This window comes from Macaca nemestrina, chromosome 2, assembly GCF_043159975.1.
Source record: "Macaca nemestrina isolate mMacNem1 chromosome 2, mMacNem.hap1, whole genome shotgun sequence".
NCBI classification, from domain to species: Eukaryota; Metazoa; Chordata; class Mammalia; order Primates; family Cercopithecidae; genus Macaca; species Macaca nemestrina.
The window spans coordinates 171421671-171445023 of NC_092126.1; the positions used below are offsets into that span (position 1 = coordinate 171421671).

Genomic DNA, 23353 nt, shown 5'->3' on the forward strand with positions numbered 1-23353 from the left:
TGCATCTTTTCCCAAAATCTCTGAGAGTACAGTTCCTTATTTCCTTCACTGTGGTAAAGTGTTTCAGAAAAGGGTTCCTTGAATTAAAAGTCGGCATATCCTATTTGACTCCTGCTGCTCCGGTATCACATACCTACAGCCAACCATGCCAAGAGCTTCCCCCTTATCTCCGCATTGGAGAGCCCTTTCTCCAGATATCCTCCAGTTTCAGAGACTGCACCCAGAGACCCATTGGCAGGTTCCCAGATTCGCCTCAATTTTGGTCCTGCCTCTCTGCTTTGCATTTTCAGGCTTGGCCTTACAAGAAGGACAATGGTGCTGATTGTGCCAGAATGAGTGAAAAGAGGAGGAAAATGAACCAGTTGCAGCAAAACCCACTATTTCACAACTAGTTTTTAAAATTGGGCTAGTTTCTCATTGTTCTGAACCGGAAGATTACGTTAAAGTTTACTTATTAACCTTTTATTGCAGGATTGCTAAAGAAATTAATCTCTGATTTATGATGTGTATAAAACTACTACAAATATTTCAGTAGTAACCCAAGAGACAATAATTGCTAATAATGTTTGTTAAGTTTCTAAGGAGATGAGAATGAGATACATCATAGGAGAAGTAAAACAGTAACCCGGTAGATTAACAGTTACACTAATTCTCTGTGCTGCTAAGTGTAAGGGATGATTTTAAACTCAGGAAAAAAAAAAAACAAGTAGTGAAACTGTAAGATATTGTTCACAATTTTAAGAAATCCTGTCACATTAAAGTTCTATAAATGAGATACCTCATTGCCTTTCACTAACAACATGTTTTTTTGCAGCATTTTTGAACCTGCACTTGAAAGACTTTCCAATTCCTCTCCCTGTGATGTTATTTTTACTTGGATGCGGTTTTGAAGTATTAAGCTTTACATCTTTGCGGGTGTGTATTGTAAATGAGTATTTTATGCTATTTATTTGAGAATCATATAAATGCTGAGATGCCATTTAAAAATGTTCAGAAATTATTCATCTGCTCACTGTTCTGCCAGTTGATAGATGATTGTTATGTGGATAGCATCAGATCAGGTGTGTAGAAAAAGGAGCCAGGCCTGCAAAAGCTGAGATCTAGCTGAGATCTGCAAAAGCTGAGTACATACAACTACTGAGTACATACAGCTACTGAGTACATACAGCTACTGAAAGTATTAGTGGCCAAGGAATGTTAAACAGATTTAGAAAACTTGGAAAAAAAATGGCTAATGACATAGGAGCTCAGTAAGACTTTGTATTGCTGGTGCAGGACTTGAGTAGCAAAAATATTGTAATATTGAACTAATCTATTTCCTCAATGAAGACTGTTTTAAAGGGTTTCTGTTAGAAGAGAAACTATTCTCTTAAGCGTGCAGATTTGGCCAAGGGGCCATAATTTGCCAGTCTGCCCTAGTCAATCAGAATGGATGTGAGAACTTGTCTGAAATGATTGACTTTCCCAAACAAATTTAGTCACTGATGTTAAAAATATTATACAAAACATGTATTCATGTAAGAACTAGAAACAGTTTACTACTTTACATGTCATAAACAGGTTTTACAATCATATGATTTTGACACAGATGCAATTTGAAGTACTTCTATAAGCTTTATTATTTGTCAGCAACTCCTTCAAAGGAGAGACCAATGTTAAGACCCATGAAGTGTCTAAGATTTTTCTCTACTTGCCAGCTAATAAGCTAGCTTGCCAGTTTCATGATCCCAGCAAAAGACATGGGACTCCTGGACCAGAGAAAAAGGGTTTTATTATCCACAGCAATAGCAGTAACCAGAGTTAACACTTTCTTGTGCCTGTTTCCTGAACCATAATCCCAAAGAAGAAAAGAGGGCCAGGTGAAATCTGTACCTACATTGGGTTATATATCTGGCCACAGAAGAAGAAATGTAAGCTTAGAGAACCTGAATTCTCTATAATGCGTAGTAAGCTCATTTGCTCCCTTGCCTATTCTTCCACATACATCTTCTATATAAGCCATGGCCAGTTATTTTTAGTTTTTAGAATTTGATACAATCACTTACTCCTTTGTGAATTTTGTGCTTGATTATCCACCTACCTGAAACTTCTTTCTTCATCTTGATTGCCTGAAAATCTGCTGCATATTCTTTAGTGCCCATGTCAATGTACTTCCTATACCTGTTCTTTAAATATAATAAATGTCTCTGAGGGAGATATTATCTTTATTACACTGGACAGTAAAGTAAACCTGTCATTTGCTCTGGAGGAAGACACTTGCTCTGCCTTCTAAGCCATACCAACATTCATGAAAAGATAGTCTGGAAGAAAAACAATCAATGCCTGTATTCATAAGCCATGGACAACACAAGAGATGCATGGAGAATTATCTCCCAAATGCAAGGATATTACCTAACACAGTAGGTACTCAGTGTTTCCCTAATAAGTGAATGTTGAATGGATACCTATAATAGGATTTCAACTAAATATCTCATGTTAAACATTGTTAATTAGTTATTGCATGAATTGCATTAACTTTCCAGTCTCTATCCCTTCTATTCTTCCACACACATCTTCTACATAAGCCATGGCCAATTATTTGTAGTTTCTAGAATTTGATACAATCACTTACTCCTTTGTGTGATATGTCTTTTAAAAATTGTCTTTCTCTACTGTTAGATTTAGGAGTGCCTAGCATGTATTCTATTCTAATAGTGATGAATAAATGAGAAGATGATATATTTGTATAATATTAGGTCCAAAGATATGCAAACGCCATACAATGGATGAGTCCAGACTTACTTTTTTGTATATTTGCACCAGTAATTTTCTTTACTACTGCATTTGACATGGATACATACATGCTTCAAAAGTTATTTTGGCAGGTAAGCTTTCTTTTTTGGTAATGTCATTCATTCGTGAACCACATATTATCTATGTTCAAATTTTTAGAATTTTTTTTCCAAAATAGGGAACAAAGAAGAAATAAAAGGGCATGGGAGTAATAAATTCAGCTTCATAATTTAGTGAATAAATCATATCTTGGCAATAGTCTGGCATATCAAAGACCCAGGGGAAAAATTATGAAAGAAAACAGTAATTCTGAGACTCAGACTCGCGTAACTTCATACCAGATATAATATTAACTCTGAAATACTACAAGAGTGCTATAAGAAAGTGTATTAGCTCCAGTAAAAGGAAATTGTTAAGAAAAGTCATGTTTTAAATACCTATGTTCTAAAGCTTCCCACATTCATATCTAAGAGAATAAAAGCAGAGAAGAAAACACAGAAGCAGCTAAACTCTAATTCAAAAACCATAAGAAATTTTGTAACATGCAAGATTTGAACTGTATCAGGGAAAGACCTCAAGAGAAAACACTCCAAATCATAAGTAGGGTGTACATTTCTTTCAAAGTAATCAAAACAGTTTTATAAATACAGCCCATTACCTAAACTGCATTAGAGGCAAATAATTTATTAGAATAATTTATACTTTTAAACCAAACGCAGACACATGGAGTTCAGACAAATGACAAAAATATGAAATCAAAAAGAACAGACTTAAAAGGGGTTTGGGTTGTCTCAGCTGAGCTCTGCCAAGCCATCTCCTGCATCTTTGGTCAAGTAGAAGTCAGCTGAAGCAGAGTGAGCTAGATGGCCCCACTCCTGTGTCTGCTGGTGGGTACTATTGGTGTTGGTTGATTCTGTATCTCCAATAATCCTGATTATCTTCTTCTTAAAATGGACTACAAAAGCAGTCTGATTTTTCTAATTGTAAATTTCTTTGCAGATACTTTTAATTACAATTCCCGGCTTTTTGGTTAATTATATCTTAGTTCTTTGGTATCTGGCAGCTGTAAATAAATTACATTTGAAGCCCACCCCATGGTTATTATTTTCAGCTATCCTTGTGAGTTCGGATCCCATGCTAACTGCAGCTGCTGTAAGAGACCTTGGTAGGTATATTGCTCTCTTCTTCTATATTTATAATATCATATTTCATAATGAACTTGCATTTGTTTTAAGATCTTTTGTTTTTGGTAGCTTTCCAGTATGAGAAGTCAGGTAGTGAGGGATTGGGGGTTGGGAATTAAGCAGAGATTTTGGAGGTCATGCTTAGGGCAGAAGAAATACCAGTGACGGGCTTATTTAGTGTCAAAAAAAGTGTTATACCCAATTGTGCAATGAGGGAGGGAATTCATTTAGAATCCTTGACTTTATGCGTACTTCTACCTTGAGCCAACAGAATAATTCTGGGACATTACAATATTGCATATACACTGTCGTGACATTTCTGTTGCCCAATATTTCTTTTCCTTTGTAAAGAATCATTAGGACAATTCCATTTAAAAAGTATTTTGCCTTTGGCATCATTGTCATCATCAAGACTGAAAGCCTAAAAAGTCAAAAACTGGTAAAATCATCAGTCATACAGTGTTTTGAGTGTATACTATTTTAAGAAAAATCAGTCTATATTTAAAAGTAAAATACCAACTCAATTAAGCCCAGAAAAACAAAAACAAAAAAAGCCTCATGCAAGAAAAACAATAATTTTATTGTCTCTTTTCATCACTTTTTAATAATGAGAACTAGAAAAATTGCTTTAAAATAGAATATTAATATGGCACACACACGCATGCATTTGCACACACACAACACGCACACTCTTTTCAATTTTAATTTCACTTTGCAACCAGTTAAAGGGGAAATAGCTATCTGAGGCAAGTAGAAATAGAGTAGGGGAGATACATCAAGTGTAAATATATGAATAAATGAGAACTGAGCCTTCAAGACAAAGGACATTAAGAGAGTGAGATGACACTTTAGAAGAAGATACCAACATCCACCACCCAACCCTGAATTCTTGTCTTCCTCCCCACACTCTCAGCCCACATCCCTGCCTCCTTGTGACTGTCAATGCCAACCCTTTTCTCCCCTATATTTGAGAGACTCTTATGATACCTGAGAGCTGATTTCCTTCTTGTATAACTTTCTTATCTTGTAATCTAGTATTCCACTGATTTTCTACCCTGCCACAATTGAATTGAATTTACTCAGAGTACCTTGCGAGGTTATTTTCATAAATTTTGTCCATCTTGCCATTACTTTCAGAATTTTGTTTCTCTCCTCCCTGTATCTTTCCAGAAGATATTTTTAAAAGTAATTTCTTCTTGGCAGCATTGTTCCTGAATTTACAAAACAAGATTTATAAGATTTAGAAAGACGTATATATGTGTATGTGTGTGTGCGTGTGTATGTGCACATATATATATATGAAAAATTTGCCCAAGACTGTCAGAATACATAAGTACATTCACATTGGCTTGAGCTTCTCATGGTCCTTTGACTCCTCCTATGCCCTTATATTATCTACTATGTATTTCTGAATATTTACATTTTGCCATAGTTCCATTTATACAATAATATCAGTTAGGTTTTGCTGAGTAATAAACAACTCCAAATGTGGTGGCTTAAAACAACAATTATTTATTATTTCTCATGAATCCAGCAGTTCTGATGATATGGGCTGGGTCCTGCTGATCTTGCTAGGTTCACTAAGGAATCTATCATCAGCTGGTGGATACTGGGGGTGCTAAGTGATCCAGGATGGCCTCAATTGGGAAGATCTACGTTTCCTTCATGTATCTCTTATATTCCTACAGAGGAATGCTGCCGTGGCGGTGGCAGAAGTCAGAGAGGAGGCAGAACTTTTCTGCTCTCATTGAGTCTCATAACAAAACAAACTAGATCTTTTTGGTGAGAAACACTGCCAAGTCTTACAGGGAAGGGCTTAGATACAGGCAGAGGTGAAGTATGGGATGGCCAAGGCAATCGAGCCACACAGGAACAGCCTTGGTGTTTCCTCTCTTCTATCAGCATACTGATTGTAGTTAGGTTGTGATTGCGGTTATAGACTGGTTGATTCACAGAAAGGACTTTTACTGTATAATAACATTTCCTCCTATGAGTTTTAGAAAATCACGATAGATGCTCAAAGTTGTAGCTTTACCACTACATGCACATTTAAGGGCAGAGGAAAAGGACAACTGATAGACATTTAAACTTAGAATGCCATCATAAATAGAGGAAAATTTGGATGGAAGTGCATAATATCAGGAACTCTCCATTCATGGAGACTGATTTCTAAAACCATTGGGAAGAATGAATGAGAAAGTCAGATAATCTCTAAGCCTAGCTAGATTATGTGGACAAATGCCTTAATACTTATGTTATAAAGCTTTGGTTTGTAACTTTATTTTATTCCTCAATCATCATTTTCTGTCTTGCCTTAAATATATCTGATTTATCATGTATGTATTTATATAGAACAACTCACTGAATTAAAAATAATAAATTTCATGTTTTCTTCTGTACTTTGAAGCAAGGAATGAGAACTTTAATTATCTCACTTACGTAAACATAATGGACCCTAATTAATTTAGTGCCAATTATGATGGTCTAAACTTAACTTGCAGTAAATCCGTAGCTAAGACCATCCTTATAGTTGCTAAGAAAATTTTATTCTTTAACATTTAATATTTAATGTTTTTCTCACTTTATAAAACATCTTTCCCCCTCAACATATGTAGGGCTTTCTAGAAGCCTCATCAGTTTAATTAATGGAGAAAGTCTGATGACCTCTGTTATATCGTTAATTATATTTACTAGTATTATGGATTTTGACAAAGAACACCAAAATAAAAGGAACCATACCATAGGTAAGGATCTTTTTTTTTAAATGTTTTTTTCTTAACATCAGAATCCTGTATTTTCTGAAAGCTGATGTGTATTTTGTAATATCCTACCATAAGTTATATTTGTAAGAATGTAATAGTGAGTATTGGTTTAGTGACTTACTCTTTACAAAGCACTATTACCCATTACTTATTTAATGTTAGTTACATATTTGTTGTGAGACTGGGTTGAGACTCTTCATGAAGATGCTTATGGGAGAGGCCTGGGATGAACCAGAATGCCAGACAACCAGAATGAGAGATGTTCTTTTTTATGTGCTGAAGATGAGCTTAGAAGATAAACCAAATAGTGCATCCACTAGTAGTGAGAGGAGGCAGCTTCTCTTCCGTTTGCCCTGGGACTATATCTCATGCAGGCAACATAAAAAGCTGTCAAATAAGGGAGGAAGTATGCATTATTAGCCATCTACAGGGTCAGAGAATAGTGCTTATAAGCAGAGGGATTGCAAAGTGCCCATGAGCTGTTTCATTTACCGCTTTCAGATAGCCCTAAACCATAAGCACTTTTCTCCCCTTTATCATGTGTATGTGTGTGTATAAAATAAATGACATATGTATAATATAATAGTGATTATAAAGTATACAGCTATATAACTATTAATCAGGAGAAGAAATTTCATGTTACCAGCATCCCTAGAAGCATCTTATGTGCTCTTCTCTGGTCAAAGCCCTGTATCTTCCTCCTAGAAAAGTCATTTTCAACATTGAGTCTCTGAATCCCTGGCTAGTGGAGGAGAGGGGTTCATAGGATCTTTTCAGGGTGTCTATGAAATCAAAGTATTTTCATAATATTACTAAGAATTTATTTAGCTTTTTATTGTGGTGCACTTGCACTGGTTTTGGAAAAGCAATGATTATAGTCTCCTTGATAAACTGACGACGTACTATTCTGCGCACTGGGTGTCTTCTTTGTTCTAAGGTCTTATGCAGCATTGTCTCATTCTGCCACTACTCCCATTCCTGTTGAAAAGGTGTGCTTAAGAGGTGCCTCCACAACATATTCTAATCCATTGATCTGTATGGTATCGAACAATTCACTCTGCTGCGGTGGGATTCTTCTACTCCCCACCTCCCCTCAGCAATGAAGAATATCTTAAATTACCTCTCCTAATATTCAGGAAGAGGAGATTTTTAGCTGTAATTGTTTTCCCTGCCCCTAGAGAGTGCTTCATTGTTGTGCAACTAGGGACCCTGTATACCTCTATTCTTTCCTATTCCTGCCTTATCCTAAAACTCAGAAGTGAAGAATATTCTTTCCCAAGAAGAATCATCCTGAGGACCACCACTCCTCTCACCCCTTCCTCAAAGGAGCTGATCCAGGTGGTGGACAGTTACCCTAATTGGGCATAGGAGATATTTACTTTCAGCCTTTGAGGCTTGTGGGCAACAGATGGGTGAAGCTCTGTGTATGGTGTTAGTTTGCCTAGCTCACGGAAGCTTGGAGCATCTGTGGTGAACCTGGAACCTCAGATTAGCTCAGAAAGGTACATTGTCTTTAGGTACTTCCAATTCACCATCTGTGATGTGTGTGAAAGCCAAACAACCATAAACACAACCTCTACTAAAATCCAGGGTGCAAAGGGAGGTGACGCAATATGGCACTCAGAGAGTGCTCACCCTAAAACCTCCTATAGCTATGACCTTCCTGCAGTTGACTAAGTTGAGCAACAAAGACATTTCTATATTCAGAAGCATTTTAAAAACTCAAGGGCCACCCTTGGGGGAACTAAAAAACCTTAAAGAAGTACAATCTTGCATGCCATTGGGGAGGATCCATGTTCACCTACTAAACCTGGTTCAATGTTCTACCAGGCTTTATTTAAGATATTATATACTGACCACGGAATTTCAGGGAAACTTATATCAGAAATAACATCTACAGGCTAATCAGGGGAACTTTTTTGGTGCTCCTTGGGAGAAGGGAAAGGAAAAGGAAGAATGGAAGTTCATTCATTCACTGATTCAACAATGATTTATTAATATGTACTATGTGAGAATTTCTATTCTAGGACCTGAGGATTTAACCATACACACAATTGGCAAAGTCCCATTGCCTCCACAGAGCTTGCCTTGTAATTTTGATAATAATCAATGGAATGGAACTTTATTTTTTTATGTTTCAGAAGAAGAAAAACTGTAAGTAATCACTGTAAAATAATAAAAGTAATAACTTCAACAATAAAAACTCTGCGGTAGGAGAAAGAGAACGATGAAGTTACTTTCTTAGACATTAGGACTTTCTCTGAACTTCAACACCTTTGAAATACAAATTTTCTTTAAGAAATAAAGATGCTTAATAAGCTTTACTGCTATTTCATTTGACATTGTGAATCAATAATTTTCAGAGTAACCATTGTTTTTATAACTTCTGTAATTATTTAAACAGTGTTACTAATCTTTGAAGTTAGCACGTATTTTATAATAGGGAAAAATTAAGAAAGATTATTTCACTCAGAGTTCTTACTCTTTCCAATTTGAGTGCTAGAAATTTTAAAACAGTATAAGCAGTAATGGCTTTGCTTTGAGACTTTTCCTGGCTTAACAAATCTAGTCAGCAAATATGTTACTTATTAAAATGTATTTTCCTTTCTTAAAGGAAAAAACAGCTTTCAAACTGGGGTCTTCTAACTCCAGATTCCTGTATGCTTCTGCCACTAGAGTTGGCCTCCATCCTATATTTCAGTGACAGGAGATGCTGGACTCAAAATTATTGCCATGACCAGCTCTGTGCCTAGAGCTCATGTGGCCTGGAGGCATGTGTAGTTCCAGAAAATGAGCCTATGATGGCCTCCGGCTCCCTGTTTTCCTGGGAAGGGCATCATGACATTGCTCTGTGGAAAGTAATTAGGCAAAACATAAAAGTAACAACACCAAAAAGCAAATATATTTTGGCGCATTAATTTTACTTTTGGAACCTAAAAAGTACTCAGAGAAGCCCAAGAGAGAAAAATGTATGTACAGAAATATACATTGCAACATTGTTTATCAGGGTGAAAAGGTAAAACATATGAAATGCCGAAAAAGAAGGAAGCCATCGGTCACTTTGGCAGGCCAACATAATGCAGGAGATTCACCCAGCTGAGGCCTAGAGACGTTCCTCTTTCTGTAGTTCCTGTATGTATTACATTAGATCTAGATTATCACTTCCATGAGTTTAGGGACTTCCCACTAGTTCCTTCATATATCTCTAAAATCTATTACACGTTTGACACATTAAAGGCACTGAATAAATTCCTCAATGGAGACCGAAAGGAGCTCTTAAACTAAACTGACCAAATTTTCCAAACTTAAGTGTGGCTTTTAGCAGTTGAAAAGAAACTCTTTCAACACAGAAACAAGAAAATACTGTCCATCTACCCCAAAGGCAGTGAGCTATTTTTATTAATATTAGTTTTAGTGGACAAATCATAATGTCTACATTTGCGGGGTACAATGTGAGGCTTTGATATATGTATACAATGTAGAATGATTGAATCAAGCTAATTAACATCACCTCATTTAACTATAATTTTTTATGACGAGAGATTTGAAATTTACTCTCTTAGTTATTTTGAAATACCAATATATTATTATTGACTATAGTCACTTTGCTGTGGAATAGATCTGAAAACTTAGTACTGCTTTCTCTTGGAAACTTTGCACTTCATAATCAACAGTTCCCTATTCTCTTCCTCCCTACATCCCCAGCCTCTGGTAATAATTATTCTATTCTCTATTTCTGAAAGTTCAACTTTTTAAGTTTCTACATAAAAGTAAGATCATGCGGTATTTTTCTTTCTGTGCCTGTCTTACTTCACTTAGCATAATGTCCTCTAGGTTCGTCCATCTTGTTGTAAATAACAAGACTTCCTTCTTTTTTAAGGATGAATACTATTTCATTGTGTATGTATACCATATTTTCTTTATTCATTCATTGATGGACACTTAGGTTGACCCCATATATGGGACATAAATAATCCAATTTAAAAAATAGGCTAAGAACAGATAGACATCAAAAGAAGACATACAAATGGTCAACAGGTGCTTTTTTTTTTTTTTTTTTTTTCCCGAGACAGAGTCTTGCTCTGTTGCCCAGGCTGGAGTGCAGTGGTGTGATCTTGGCTCACTACAACCTCCACCTCCCGGGTTCAAGCTATTCTCATGCGTCAGCCTCCCAAGTAGCTGGGATTACAGGCATGTGGCACCACACCCAGCTAATTTTTGTATTTTTAATGAAGATGGGATTTCGCCATGTTGGCCAGGTTGGTCTCAAACTCCTGGCCTCAAATGATCTGCCCACCTCAGCCTCCCGAGGGATTATAAGTGCTGGGATTGTAGTCATGAGCTACAGCACCCGGCAGTCAACAGGTACATTAAGAAATGTTCAGCCTCACTAATCATTAGGGAAAAGCAAATGAAAACCATAATGAGATATTACTTCAAATCTGTTAGAATGTCTTTTATCAAAAAGGTAAAAGAGAAGTGTTAGTAAGATTGCAGAGAAAAGGAAACTCTTGTACACTGTTGGTGGGAATGTAAATTAGTACAGCTATTATGGAAAACTATGTGGAAGTTCCTCAAAAAACTAAAAGTAGAACTCTACCATATGATCCAGTAATCCTACTTCTGGGTATATATCCAAAGGAATTGAAATCAATATGTCACAGGGATATCTGCACTCTCATGTTCATTGTGGCAATTAGCTAATTTTAAAGATAATGACAAAAAGGAAAATTAACCCAGAATATCAATTAAAATTAAGGGCAAGTTCTATTAACTACTTATTTACTCCCCTTTCTTGTAGCTCGACACATCGTGGGTGAATTTTTTTCAAATATTATAGCAAGTTTCTTGTTTGGAATTCTAAGTTCAAAACTGATTCAATTTTGGATGTCAACTGTTTTTGGTGATGATGTCAATCATATAAGTCTCATCTTTTCAATTCTGTATCTCATCTTTTATATTTGTAAGTGAGGGGCCTATGCCTATAATAAAATAACATAGAAAACTTCAAAATAAAAATATATGAAAAGTGTATACCAGGCAAAAGCTAGTAAAAACATTCAACTGATCTAGACAGAATATTTTTACTAAAATAATCTATCAAAAGAGATTAAAAATATGAATATCTATACAACAGAAAATAATGTACCAATATTAGCAAATACTATTATAAAAGAAAGAAGAATTTGACAAAACTATCATTACAGAAATTATGCCTTTCCCAGAGAATTTCATGACCAATTGAAACAAAAAAAATTATGGCTATAAAAATATTTAAATATCTTAGAAGTTTGGTTTATAAGATATATAGTTTTACCTCCCAAAACTGAATGGATATCCTTTACATATACATGTAGACAATTTGCAGAAATTAACTCGAAAAACATTTCAATACAATTTCAAACATTGTTCAACCATGATGCAATTAAATTAAATATGAACTACAAAAAGAGGGTTCCTACCAGGCATAGTGGCTTATGCCTATAATCCTAGCACCTTGGGAGGCTGAGGTAGGAGGATCACTTGAGCCCAGGATTTTGAAACCAGTCTGGGTAAGATAGCGGGACCCCATGTCTACAAAAAATTTTAAAACTAGCTAGATGTGGTGGCACATGTCTATAGTCCCAGCTCCTCAGGAGGCTGAGGTGGGAGGATCACTTGAGCCCAGGAATTTGAGGCTGCAGTGAGCTATGATCGCACTCCAGCCTGGGCAACAAAGAGAGAAGCTGTCTCTCTAACAAAAGGGCAGAGGGGGGCAGTTTCAACCTGTACATTAGATATTTTGTCTTGATAACTCTTAGATCAGAAAGGCAATCAAAATAGAAGTTACATATCAAGTAAAGCTAAATGTTGGAAAATCTATCAATATTATTAATCCATGTCCCACAATCACCTCCTCACAAAAATATGATAGCTATTGATAATTAGTCATACCATTGCTTCCTGACACAGCCTCAGAATAACATTTAATTCAGCTCTTCAGACAGCCCTTCTTATGATTCAGAATTGACATGCACGATAATACCTAGTTACCTCACCTGCACTATGTCCCCGTTACATTTCGGAATAAGACAATGGTGTATATTCTCACATCCATGATTAAAAATAATTCTGAAAGCTCTAGCTAATGTGATAAGGGGAAACATTTATACATATTTTAAAAGAAAAAAATGGGTAGATTAATCACAACATTTTATATCATATAGAAAATTCAACAGAATTAATTGGTAAACAAAGTCAGCAAGACCCTTTAATAGTTTGATATAAGATAAAGTTATCCAAACAGTTGATGATATTTTTATCAGCCAGCAATAACTAACTAGAAAATAAGAAAATTGGATTCTTTCTATACTGGTAAAAAGTTATAAAATATCAATGAATAAACTTAACAAATAGTTTGGATCTAAACATAGAAAATTATAGAAGTTATTAGGAAATATAAAATTTGAATAAATTTAAGCATAGAAAAACTTCTCTTCAGAAGTGCTAGAGTAATGGGGATTTATTATTTTCCCTCTGAAGAGGAAAAGGCAGACCAGAGGATCTTGAGGCTTTCCAGTGAATTAATCAGTGGATTAAATTCAATTATAATATACTGAGGGTTACGGAATAAAGCTAATGAATTAACAGACAGTGAGAGAATGATCAGTTAATTCAGGTAGGTTCCTCATGTACTAGTATTCGTGTGTATACTTAAATTCTTAAAAGAAAATCCAACAAATATAATTTCATCTAACATTATTTTTAATAAGTAACCCTAATTTCAAGATTAAAGGTTATACCCAAGGAAATAATTTAAAACTTTTAGAGTCAAGATGTCTCAATAAACATTTTAGGAAGAAACCTGCCAGGACAGAATTTCATTAAAACAAGGTACAGAGTAAATATAAATTTAATGTAAAAAGACTTTCCCTGTGACCCGGCTTTGTGTTTATATTTAGTACCTTCAAGATAGTCATTATAAATATTTTCCTGACTTCACCATCACCTAACAAGTTATAATACCTAATCCAGGGCTTGATTATTTCAAAGAACCTATGTCCATGATTTCTTCTTCTTTCATGATTCAACAGTGACTCTGCCTTTGCTACCATTTTCAGCCAGGATTAAAATAAAAAATAGAAAACTTGTAATTTTCCATCTTTAGAAGGGAAAACTCAATAATGTAATAAAGGCATTAATTTCACTAAATTAAACTTTATTACAATCCGTATCAAACAATGATAGAAATTTTTTTGGTTTTAAAATTTCCTTCTCTCTCTCTTTTTCTTTTACTTTACTTTTTTTTTTTTTGATGGAGTCTCCTTCTGTCGTCCAGGCTAGAGTGCAGTGGCTCAATCTCTGCTCACTGCAAGCTCCACCTCCCGGGTTCATGCCATTCTCCTGCCTCAGACTCCCAAGTAGCTGGGACTACAAGCACCTGCCACCAAGCCTGGCTAATTTTTGTATTTTTAGTAGAGATGGGATTTCATCATGTTAGCCAGGATGGTCTCAATCTCCTGACCTCGTGATCCACCCGCCTCGGCCTCCCAAAGTGGTGGGATTATAGGTGTGAGCCACCGCGCCCGGCCCTCTCTCTCTCTTAGAAACAAGAGTCTTGCTCTGTTGCCCAGGCTCAGGAGTACAGTGGCATGATCATGGCTCACTGCAGCCTCAACCTCCTGGGTTTAAGCAATCCTCCCACCTCAGCCTCCTAAGTAGCTGGTACTACAGGCATGTGCCACCAAGCCAAGTCAATTTTTAAAATCGTTTGTAGAGACAGGGTCACATTATGTTGCCTAGGCCAGTCTCAAACCCCTGGGTTGAAGCAATCATCCCATATCAGCCTCCCAAAGTGCTGGAATTATAGGTCTGAGCCACTGTGCCTATCCAAAATTTCATGACAATTTCAAAAGTTCATCTAGAGAAATTAATGTGGGAAAATAGGCAAAACAATTTTTTTAAGTGGTGAACTTTCTCTACCAGATAGGTATTAAAACATTTAATAGGTCTACAGTAATTAAAATACAACTGTTGTAACACAGGAATACAAAGTAAGTCAAAGAAACACAAAGGGCACAGAACTAGTCAAAGTATGAATGGCAATTTAATATATGATAAAAGTAGAATATCCACAATATTCTTTAGTATTAAAAACACATATTTCAATTTTTACTTATTAACTAGAACTATGTCTGCTAAGAAGGAGGTATAAGTTGTGGGCAAGTTCACAAAGAAATCATCAGCTGATTTTCATTTCAACCCTCCAGAACCCATCTGAAACAACCAGACCTCTAAAGTGTGCTCTAGCCTCAATGGGGTATGTGAAGCCGTGCAAAGATGTCCACAGTAGGCTTTACAATACAATTGGATATAAGTTGGAGGAAGAAAAAGGACATGGGGTGGTGGTAATAATTTGCAATATTTTTCAGCTGAAATCAAGTGAAGTTGCCTTTCTATAAAAGTCACGGTACTGTCACAATATCTGATACTTCTAACTCGGGTAAAATTTGTGCTGCTGCTGATGTTAAATTAATACTTTATATTTATTTCTTTTTAAAAATAGGTGAGTTACTTGGAATGTCAGGAATATTTACTCTGGCCATTGTGGGACTTCTTTTAAATTCTACAAGTTTTAAAGCAGGAGTTGAAGCACTTCTTCTTGAGTAAGTGGCTAGCATATTTTCACTTTATTTCATACACTGGAACGTATAATATCATAATAGTAACAATATCTACATCTACATGGCCAAAGTAAGATTTTCAAAGACTTGAAAACTACCCAACTAAAAACCTTTACTAGATTTTATTTTTTCTTGCCAGTATCTTTGAATCCTCCAATTTAAAACAAATTCGTAACCTTACCTTGAGTCCATGTTGGTTCTCTTTCCCCACTAATTCCTCAAGTCTCTGATTATCTCCTCAATAATTTCCCATGTAAAATCTTGTACCCACTAGTAAGAGGGTTCCAAAAGTGCAGTAATCGAGAAGTAATATTTTAATATTTTAATGCAATATTTTAAAATTAAGTTTAAGTTGAACTTAATGCAAAAAAAATCTAAAAATCAGTATTTTAAGGACAATGAGGTGCTGTGTAAAGCAAATCAGAAGAGTAAGCTGGGGCATTTGAAGAGGATTAGCAGTGTTATAAAAGAAAGTATGACCAAACTAAATGTAAGCAAGACTAAGGGTGGAAAAGTGCAAATTGTGCCTTGCTCAAGGGCATTCAGCTGAGGGGTGAGTAGTTATCAGCCAAAAGGAAGAGCACTTTCTGTAATGCTTCGATACGTAGAGTGGAAACTTGACCTGAACCACATAATGACAACATATGTGTTAACAAAGACCCTGAAAGTAAACCATGATTTTTAGAGTTTTGGGACAACGTTATAGAAGATAGAATTAATTCTGATGTAAGAAGCTTAAAAGATGTAGGGTCTTATAGGATTCTGGAGCACTTCAATAAAATTCCATGCCAATTACAATGGAAGTCAATTGTACTTACACTTAGGCAAAATTAAATGGACCACAGTTGAGGGAAGAATTTAAAATGCTACACAAGTATTAGCTATATGTATGGGGAATTATTCTGAAGGTTTTCCTCTCCTTCTTGCTCCAACTGTAAGCTGGATCTTCAAATATATTACTTATCTTTATTCTTCATTCCTTGTAAGTTGTGATGTCTTTCTTGCCTGCATTCCTAGTACTATTGAGCCTACAATTGAAGTAGGTGATCTCTCTGTACCTCATATTGATTTCTAAATCATTCTATCTCCCACTTCCTTAAAAGAATCCAATTTAGAAGCTCGTGCCATCAGAATATACCATCTGCCTCTTGGTTGTGGCTATCTGTAGAATTCTAACTCACATTCTCCATTTTGTGAAGATTTTAGTTCCTGTCTCACTGTGACTCTCCAATATTACTCTATCACCATTCTTAGTGATGTCAATATTCATACAGTTAATCCTTTACTCCGTCATCTTCCAATTCCTGTATCTTCTCTCCTTGTATAAGTATGTCCACCATTCCTCTTTAACCACCCACTCCCACAGTTGTACAAATAACTACTTCATAAACACAGTTGCAAGAATCTTACTGTCTAAAATATGGCACGTACCAACTTCTACTCTTGAAGATAGTGGAAATCTAAGATAATGGTGTTAAATTCTACTAACATCTCAAAACAACCTGTAACAGATCCATGTTAACTCTTAAACAGAGAAGGTGTACCATCTCCCATCTTTTCACTGTATGCCCTCTAGTACCTAAATTCTAACAATTCCGCAACCATACTGAGACTAAAATCCATTGATTCTATCATCTTTTACTGACCCTCACCCATCTCATATTTTCAATTCCTCTTTATCCAGGTCATTTCTTTTGTGTAAAATAATTTAATAACTTTTCATCATTTTCAGCTAAAAGTCAAAGTTGTTTGTAAATGTTTTATTCATTTTTTGATAATCATTAGCACAATGATTCACATAGATAAACCTTGTAATCAAGATGTCAAATTAATCAATTATAAATATTTTTAATTTTTTCTGAATAATGCAGATTCTGGAATTTTCTATCACGTGTTGCTTTTCTCATGGTGTTTACTTTCTTTGGACTTCTAATTCCTGCACATACATATTTGTATGTAAAATTTGCTGATATATACTATTCATTAAATATCTACTTCACACTGATTGTTTTAAGGTAAGAACATCATTAAAATTTTTCTATCTATAGATAATTGAGTAAGTTTAAAGATCATCTTTTAAATAACACAAAGATTTCATACCTTAGATTGAAAAATTGACTCAAACTTTCCAAGGATCATCAGCAAATAAATGCTTAGTAATATTTTTCTTGGCTTTTAACTAAATTTCAAAGCAATGCAAACTCTGTTTTTTTTTTTTAATTAGAAACAAACACAATTAACATTTAACATATTTTGTCCAATGTTTTTGTAATGACATTTCATGAAGTTAAGTACCTCTTATAAATAAAAATCTTGTTTTTGCTCAATATTATATAGCAAACAATTTTCTATTAATTAAAAACTACAGTTAGAAATTGCTTTTTAAAAATCATAGGGAAGCCCTCTTTGTAAACGTCTTTTTTTCTCAAATAATTTTTGTAGTTTCTTTTTCCACTGTTAAGAGGTAGAAAAAAGTCTGTTCATGTAGCTGAAAAGGAGATAGCATAGAGTGAGAAAAACCATCATAACTAGAGTCTCATAGTTCTTTAATCTCCATCACTCAAATGGTTAACATTCTGCTTCCATCTAGTTGAATTGTTGAAGTCAAGGCAGCTAGTGCCAACTAAAACAAAATTATTTCCCAAATTATCAGATCAAATTAGTGTAAAACATAGGAATGATATATGACTGAGGGGAAAAAAATCTGGCAAATATTGGACCAATTCAGCAAGATTAAAATCTATAAACAAAAAGAGAGCATTTTCTCACTTTTTATTCATTAGATTTGTTTTTATTTGGGGTGCGAATTCAGAATTTATGCACAACACATCTTGAACTTTTTTTTTTTCCTCCTGAAGGAGCATCACTCAAGGATGATGTAAAGTTACTATGCTACTCACCTAATAGAAAGAAACAAAGAATAATGCCATTCTCTTGGCATGTCTCTGTATGGAATACCTGCCGCCTTTGTTTGGTGTCATGTCAACAGTGTGTGAAAGATGTCTCATTTGTTTGAGAGTTACGAATTCTACAGGGAGTAGATTAGAGTAGAGTAGAAAGAAATGGAAAGAAACTCCTATGAAAGAATAACTTTCTAAAAATCGTTTTGTCTTTTAGACTTGTGACCCTTCTGTTAATGAGCCCTGCTTTGTCTCGAGTTGGTCATGAGTTCAGCTGGCGCTGGGTATTCACAATGATCTGGAGTGAAACGAAAGGGATGCCTAATATAAACATGGCCCTTCTGCTTGCCTACTCTGATCTTTATTTTGGATCTGACAAAGAAAAATCTCAAGTAAAGAAACCTGTATTTTCTTATTTGAATATTGTATACAACTATTGCTGTGTATATAAAATATATTTTTTGTAGTGAGGTAGCTCAACTTCACTTGGGATGTAGGAGTGATTTAGCTATGATGGCAAGACTGGGGAGAGGAGGAACAACTGGCAACTTTCCTTCACCCCATTCTAGCTTAGGAATTCCTAAGTTTCTTCATACCCTAAAAATAGGTTTATTACAAAGATCAAAGTAATTCAAACTTATCAATCATTTAAAATAGTATCTGATACAAAATGTACACTCAATAATGTTTTAATTATTTATTGCACTCAAGAAAAGTGGAAACTTTCTTATGATTGGCCCTGTTGCCTTCTGTAACTTTCTGAGGCCTCATTTAGTAATGCTATGAGCCAAAACATTTTAATTGTCAAGTAAAGCACTCTAAACAGTACCCTCAGACTCTGCTTGGCAGAAAATACTGGGCATAATTCTTCTACCATGTGCCTGGGCAAGATAATTACAAGGATCTCTATAAGAAAATTTCTATGCAGATATCACAGAGCATCTGATGCTTTTATTATCTGAATTTTTTTAAACAAAAATTCCAAGTGTATAAAGAGAAGTGGCAAGATAATCATTATGTGTCTACTTAAATAATATTCAGTCCAAATATTTAAAAAACTAATCTTTAAACTGCCTTTAAAATCAAAATTATCCAATATTGTATGACCTCTCCCTTCTATCTATTTCTTTTTTTTTTTGAGACGGAGTCTCGCTCTGTCGCCCAGGCGGGAGTGCAGTGGCCGGATCTCAGCTCACTGCAAGCTCCGCCTCCCGGGTTCACGCCATTCTCCTGTCTCAGCCTCCCGAGTAGCTGGGACTACAGGCGGCCGCCACCTCGCCCGGCTAGTTTTTTATATTTTTTAGTAGAGACAGGGTTTCACCGTGTTAGCCAGGATGGTCTTGATCTTGTGACCTCGTGATCTGCCCGTCTCGGCCTCCCAAAGTGCTGGGATTACAGGCTTGAGCCCCTTCTATCTATTTCTACATACCCAAATAATCAAGATCAATGTCATCACCATACACCTGATCAGTGTGATGGCTACCCTTGTGCACAGATCTAGGTTCTGAAATTTTTAGCTTAGCTGCTATTTGCTGCGTGGACATCAGCAAGTTTTTAGTTCCCACCTCACCTCAAGTATCAGTTTCCTTACTCCAAAACAGACTTAATAGTATCAATGGTTTGCTGGTAAATATTTAACAAGTAACTTAAGTGTTGAGGTGAGAGGAAGCCCTAATTTGCAGTATTTGTCCATTTCTGTTGTGTAATCACTTCCACCAACAGAACATCAGTCAGCTCACAAACTTCCTGAAATTGAATGATTAGCTCTCATGAGCTAGTGAGAGCCAGCCCAGCACACTACCATCACAAAGCATTATTATGAGAAACAAAAAATGTACATAAAATGCTTGGCACATTGTTTCGCATATAGCAATTGTACAATAAATACAAGCTCTGATGATGAAATTATAGTGATGATATACTCTGCAGTAGTGTTTTGAAACAAAATTTTAGTAAATAAAATCATTTAGTAAAATATCTTCACTAGAAGTAACTCCTTGAGAAGAAAGTAGCACTCCTTTTCTCAGTTTAATCTAGCAGAACCCTACAGTTAACCTAATACTTACCCAGAGACATTACAGTAAAGGGTTAAAAATACTAACATCAAAGACCTATTGCCTTTTTAATTCTGTCTCTACTATTCATAAGTTATGTTATATTGGGAATGTCACAGTGCCCCAGCCTCCCATCTGTGTGATTGTACAGTATTGGTAATTACCTCACAAAATTGCAGTGAAGATTAAATAAGCCTGGTATATTGTATTATATGACTATTATATGTGTCAGCTACTCAGGAGGCTGAGGCAGGAGAATGGCGTGAACCCAGGAGTCAGAGCTTGCAGTGAGCAGAGATTGCGCCACTGCACTCTAGCCTGGACGACAGAGCGAGACTCCATCTCAAAAAAAAAAAAAAAAAAAGAATTATGCCCTAAAGAAATGTGTATTTTAGACCTATTTGAAGAAAGACTAGAATCATACCTTAGTAGGATAATGTGATCTGCCAGTAAATTAACTGCCTGACACAAAACTTGAAACTCTTTACAGGAAGACAATGTAATCAAGACTCTCAACAATGTAACATCCATAATACATAGCCTAAAATCAAATATTACTGTGCATGTGAAGAAGCAGGAAAATGTGGTCTATCACTAAGAGAAAAAATTATTCAATAGAAACAGCCACCCAAAGATGACACAGATGTTGGAACTAGCAAAACTTTAAAAAATATACTCAAGAATCTAAAGAAAAAATGGACATAAGAAATGAAGATATGGGGTATTTCAGTGAAGAAATTGAAACTATAAAAAAATCGAAAGAAAAATTCTAGCAATAGGAAATATCCAAACTAAAAATTTTTGTTATCAGCTTAATGGCAGATTGGACTGTGCAGAAGAAAAAAAAAAAAAGCTCTAAGTTAATATGTTCTACAAGAGTGAGAAAATATATGAAGCAAAAACTGATAAACCTAAAGGGAGAAATAGATAAATTATAATTGGACATTTTAATACTTCTCTATATAACTCAACAAATTATAGAACAACTAGACAGAAAATCAGCACAGATATGAAAGAATTGAAATCATCATCGACCAATAGGATCCAATTTTTATGGAAATTATATCAATTGATGCAGAAAAAGTATTTTACAAAATGTAAAATTCATTCATGATAAAAACTTCAAAACATATGAATAGAAGGGAATTTTCTAATGTTGATAGAGAGCATCTGTAAAAAGTCTATAGGTAACAACATAATTAATAGTGAAAGACTGTTTTCCCTTTAAGATTTGGAACAATGTGAAAGTGTCTGCTTTTTCTTTTTTTAAAACTTTTATTTTAGGTTCAGGGGTACATGTGCAGGTTTGTTATATGGGTAAACTGCGTGTCATGGAAGTTTGGTGTACAGATTATTTCACCCAGGAAATAAACATAGTACCTGATAGATATTTTTTCCATTCTCACCCTCCTCCCAACCTCCACTCTCAAGTAAGCCCAGTGTCTGTTGTTTTCTTCCTTGTGTCTATATGTATTCAACGTTTAGCTCCCACTTATAAATGTGATATATGGTATTTGGCTTTCTGTTCTTGTGTTAGTTCACTTAGGATAATGACCTCCACCTCCATCCATGTTGCTGCAAAGGACACGAGGACATGGTCTTGGGTTTTTTTTTGCTTTTGTTTTTTTGTTTTTGTTTTTGTTGTTGTTTTGTTTGTTTTTGTGTTTTTAGAAAACCTTTTATTTTAGGTTCAGGGGAACATGTGCAGATTTGCTACATAGGTAAACTCACATCACAGGGGTTTGTTGTACAGAATATTTCATCACCCAGGTACTAAGCCTAGTACCCAATAGTTATTTTTTTCCGATCCTCTCCCTTCTTCCATCCTCCATCTTCAAGTAGTCTCCACTGTCTGTTGTTCCCTTCTTTGTATCCATATATTCTCATCATTTAGCTCCCACTTATAAGTAAGAACACCCAGTATTTGGTTTTCTGTTCCTGCGTTAGTTTACTAAAGATAATGGCCTCCAGCTCTGTTCATGCTCCTGCAAAGGACATGATCTCATTCTTTTATGTGGCTGCATAATATTCTGATATGGTTTGGCTCTGTGTCCCCAGCCAAATCTCATGTTGAATTGTAATTCCCAGTGTTAGGGGAGGAACCTGGTGACTGGATCATGGGGATGGATTTTCCCCTTACTGTTCTCATGGTAGTGAGCGAGTTCTCATGAGATCTGGTTGTTTAAAAATGTGTAGCACTTCCCCTTTCACTGTCTCTCTCTCCTGCTCTGCCATGTGAAGATTTTGCCTGCTTTTCCCCTTTGCCTTCTGCCATGATTATAAGTTTCCTGAGTCCTCTCCAGCCATGCTTCCTGTATACCCTGCAGAACCATGAACCAATTAAACCTTTCTTCTTTATAAATTACCCAGTCTGGCCGGGTGTGGTGGCTCATGACTGTAATCTCAGCACTTCAGGAGGCTGAAGTGGGTGGATCACTTTAGGTTAGGAGTTTGAGACCAGCCCGGCCAACATGGTGAAACCCTGTCTCTACTAAAAATACAAAAATTAGCCTGTGTGGTGGTGCGCACCTGTAATCCCAGATACACAGCAGGCTGATACATGAGAATCTCTTGAACCCCGAAGGCGGAGGTTGCAGTGAGCCGAGATTGCACTGTTGCACTCCAGTCTGGGCGACAGAGTGAGACTCCATCTCAAAAACAAAAACAAAACAAAACAAAAAACCCAAACAAACAAACAAAAAACACCCAATCTCAGGTAGTTCTTGATAGCAATGTGAGAATGTACTAATACATATTCTGTGGTGTATATGTACATTTTCTTTATCCAATCTGCCATGGTGGGCATTTAGGTTAATTCCATATCTTTGCTATTTGTGAACAGTGCTGCAATGAGCATAGGCATGCATGTGTCTTTATGGTAGAACAATTTATATTCCTTTGGGTATATACACAGGAATGGGATTGCTGGGTCAAATGGTAATTCTGATTTTAGCTCTTCGAAGAATTGCCACACTGCTTTCCACAACGATTGTACTAACTTACACTCCCACTAACTGT

At 35.7% G+C, this 23353-nt stretch overlaps 1 protein-coding gene across 10 annotated transcripts in view; it reads left to right on the forward strand.

Annotated features, from left to right (window-relative positions):
• The window catches only part of LOC105470402 (solute carrier family 9 member C1), a 134916-nt gene that overhangs the window by 12410 nt on the left and 99153 nt on the right, over positions 1–23353 (forward strand). For 7 of the 10 annotated variants that reach the window (XM_011722371.3, XM_071092430.1, XM_011722372.3 and 4 more), the window contains 8 exons: positions 815–915; positions 2736–2864; positions 3772–3937; positions 6572–6700; positions 11520–11681; positions 15264–15363; positions 17253–17396; positions 18499–18673. In XM_011722371.3, the coding sequence (XP_011720673.2) occupies positions 815–915; positions 2736–2864; positions 3772–3937; positions 6572–6700; positions 11520–11681; positions 15264–15363; positions 17253–17396; positions 18499–18673 (1106 nt within the window). Of the gene's footprint in view, positions 1–814; positions 916–2735; positions 2865–3771; positions 3938–6571; positions 6701–11519; positions 11682–15263; positions 15364–17252; positions 17397–18498; positions 18674–23353 lie in introns of those variants that run through there. The other 3 variants (XM_024789317.2, XM_011722377.3, XM_011722378.3) reach the window with 3 other exon arrangements.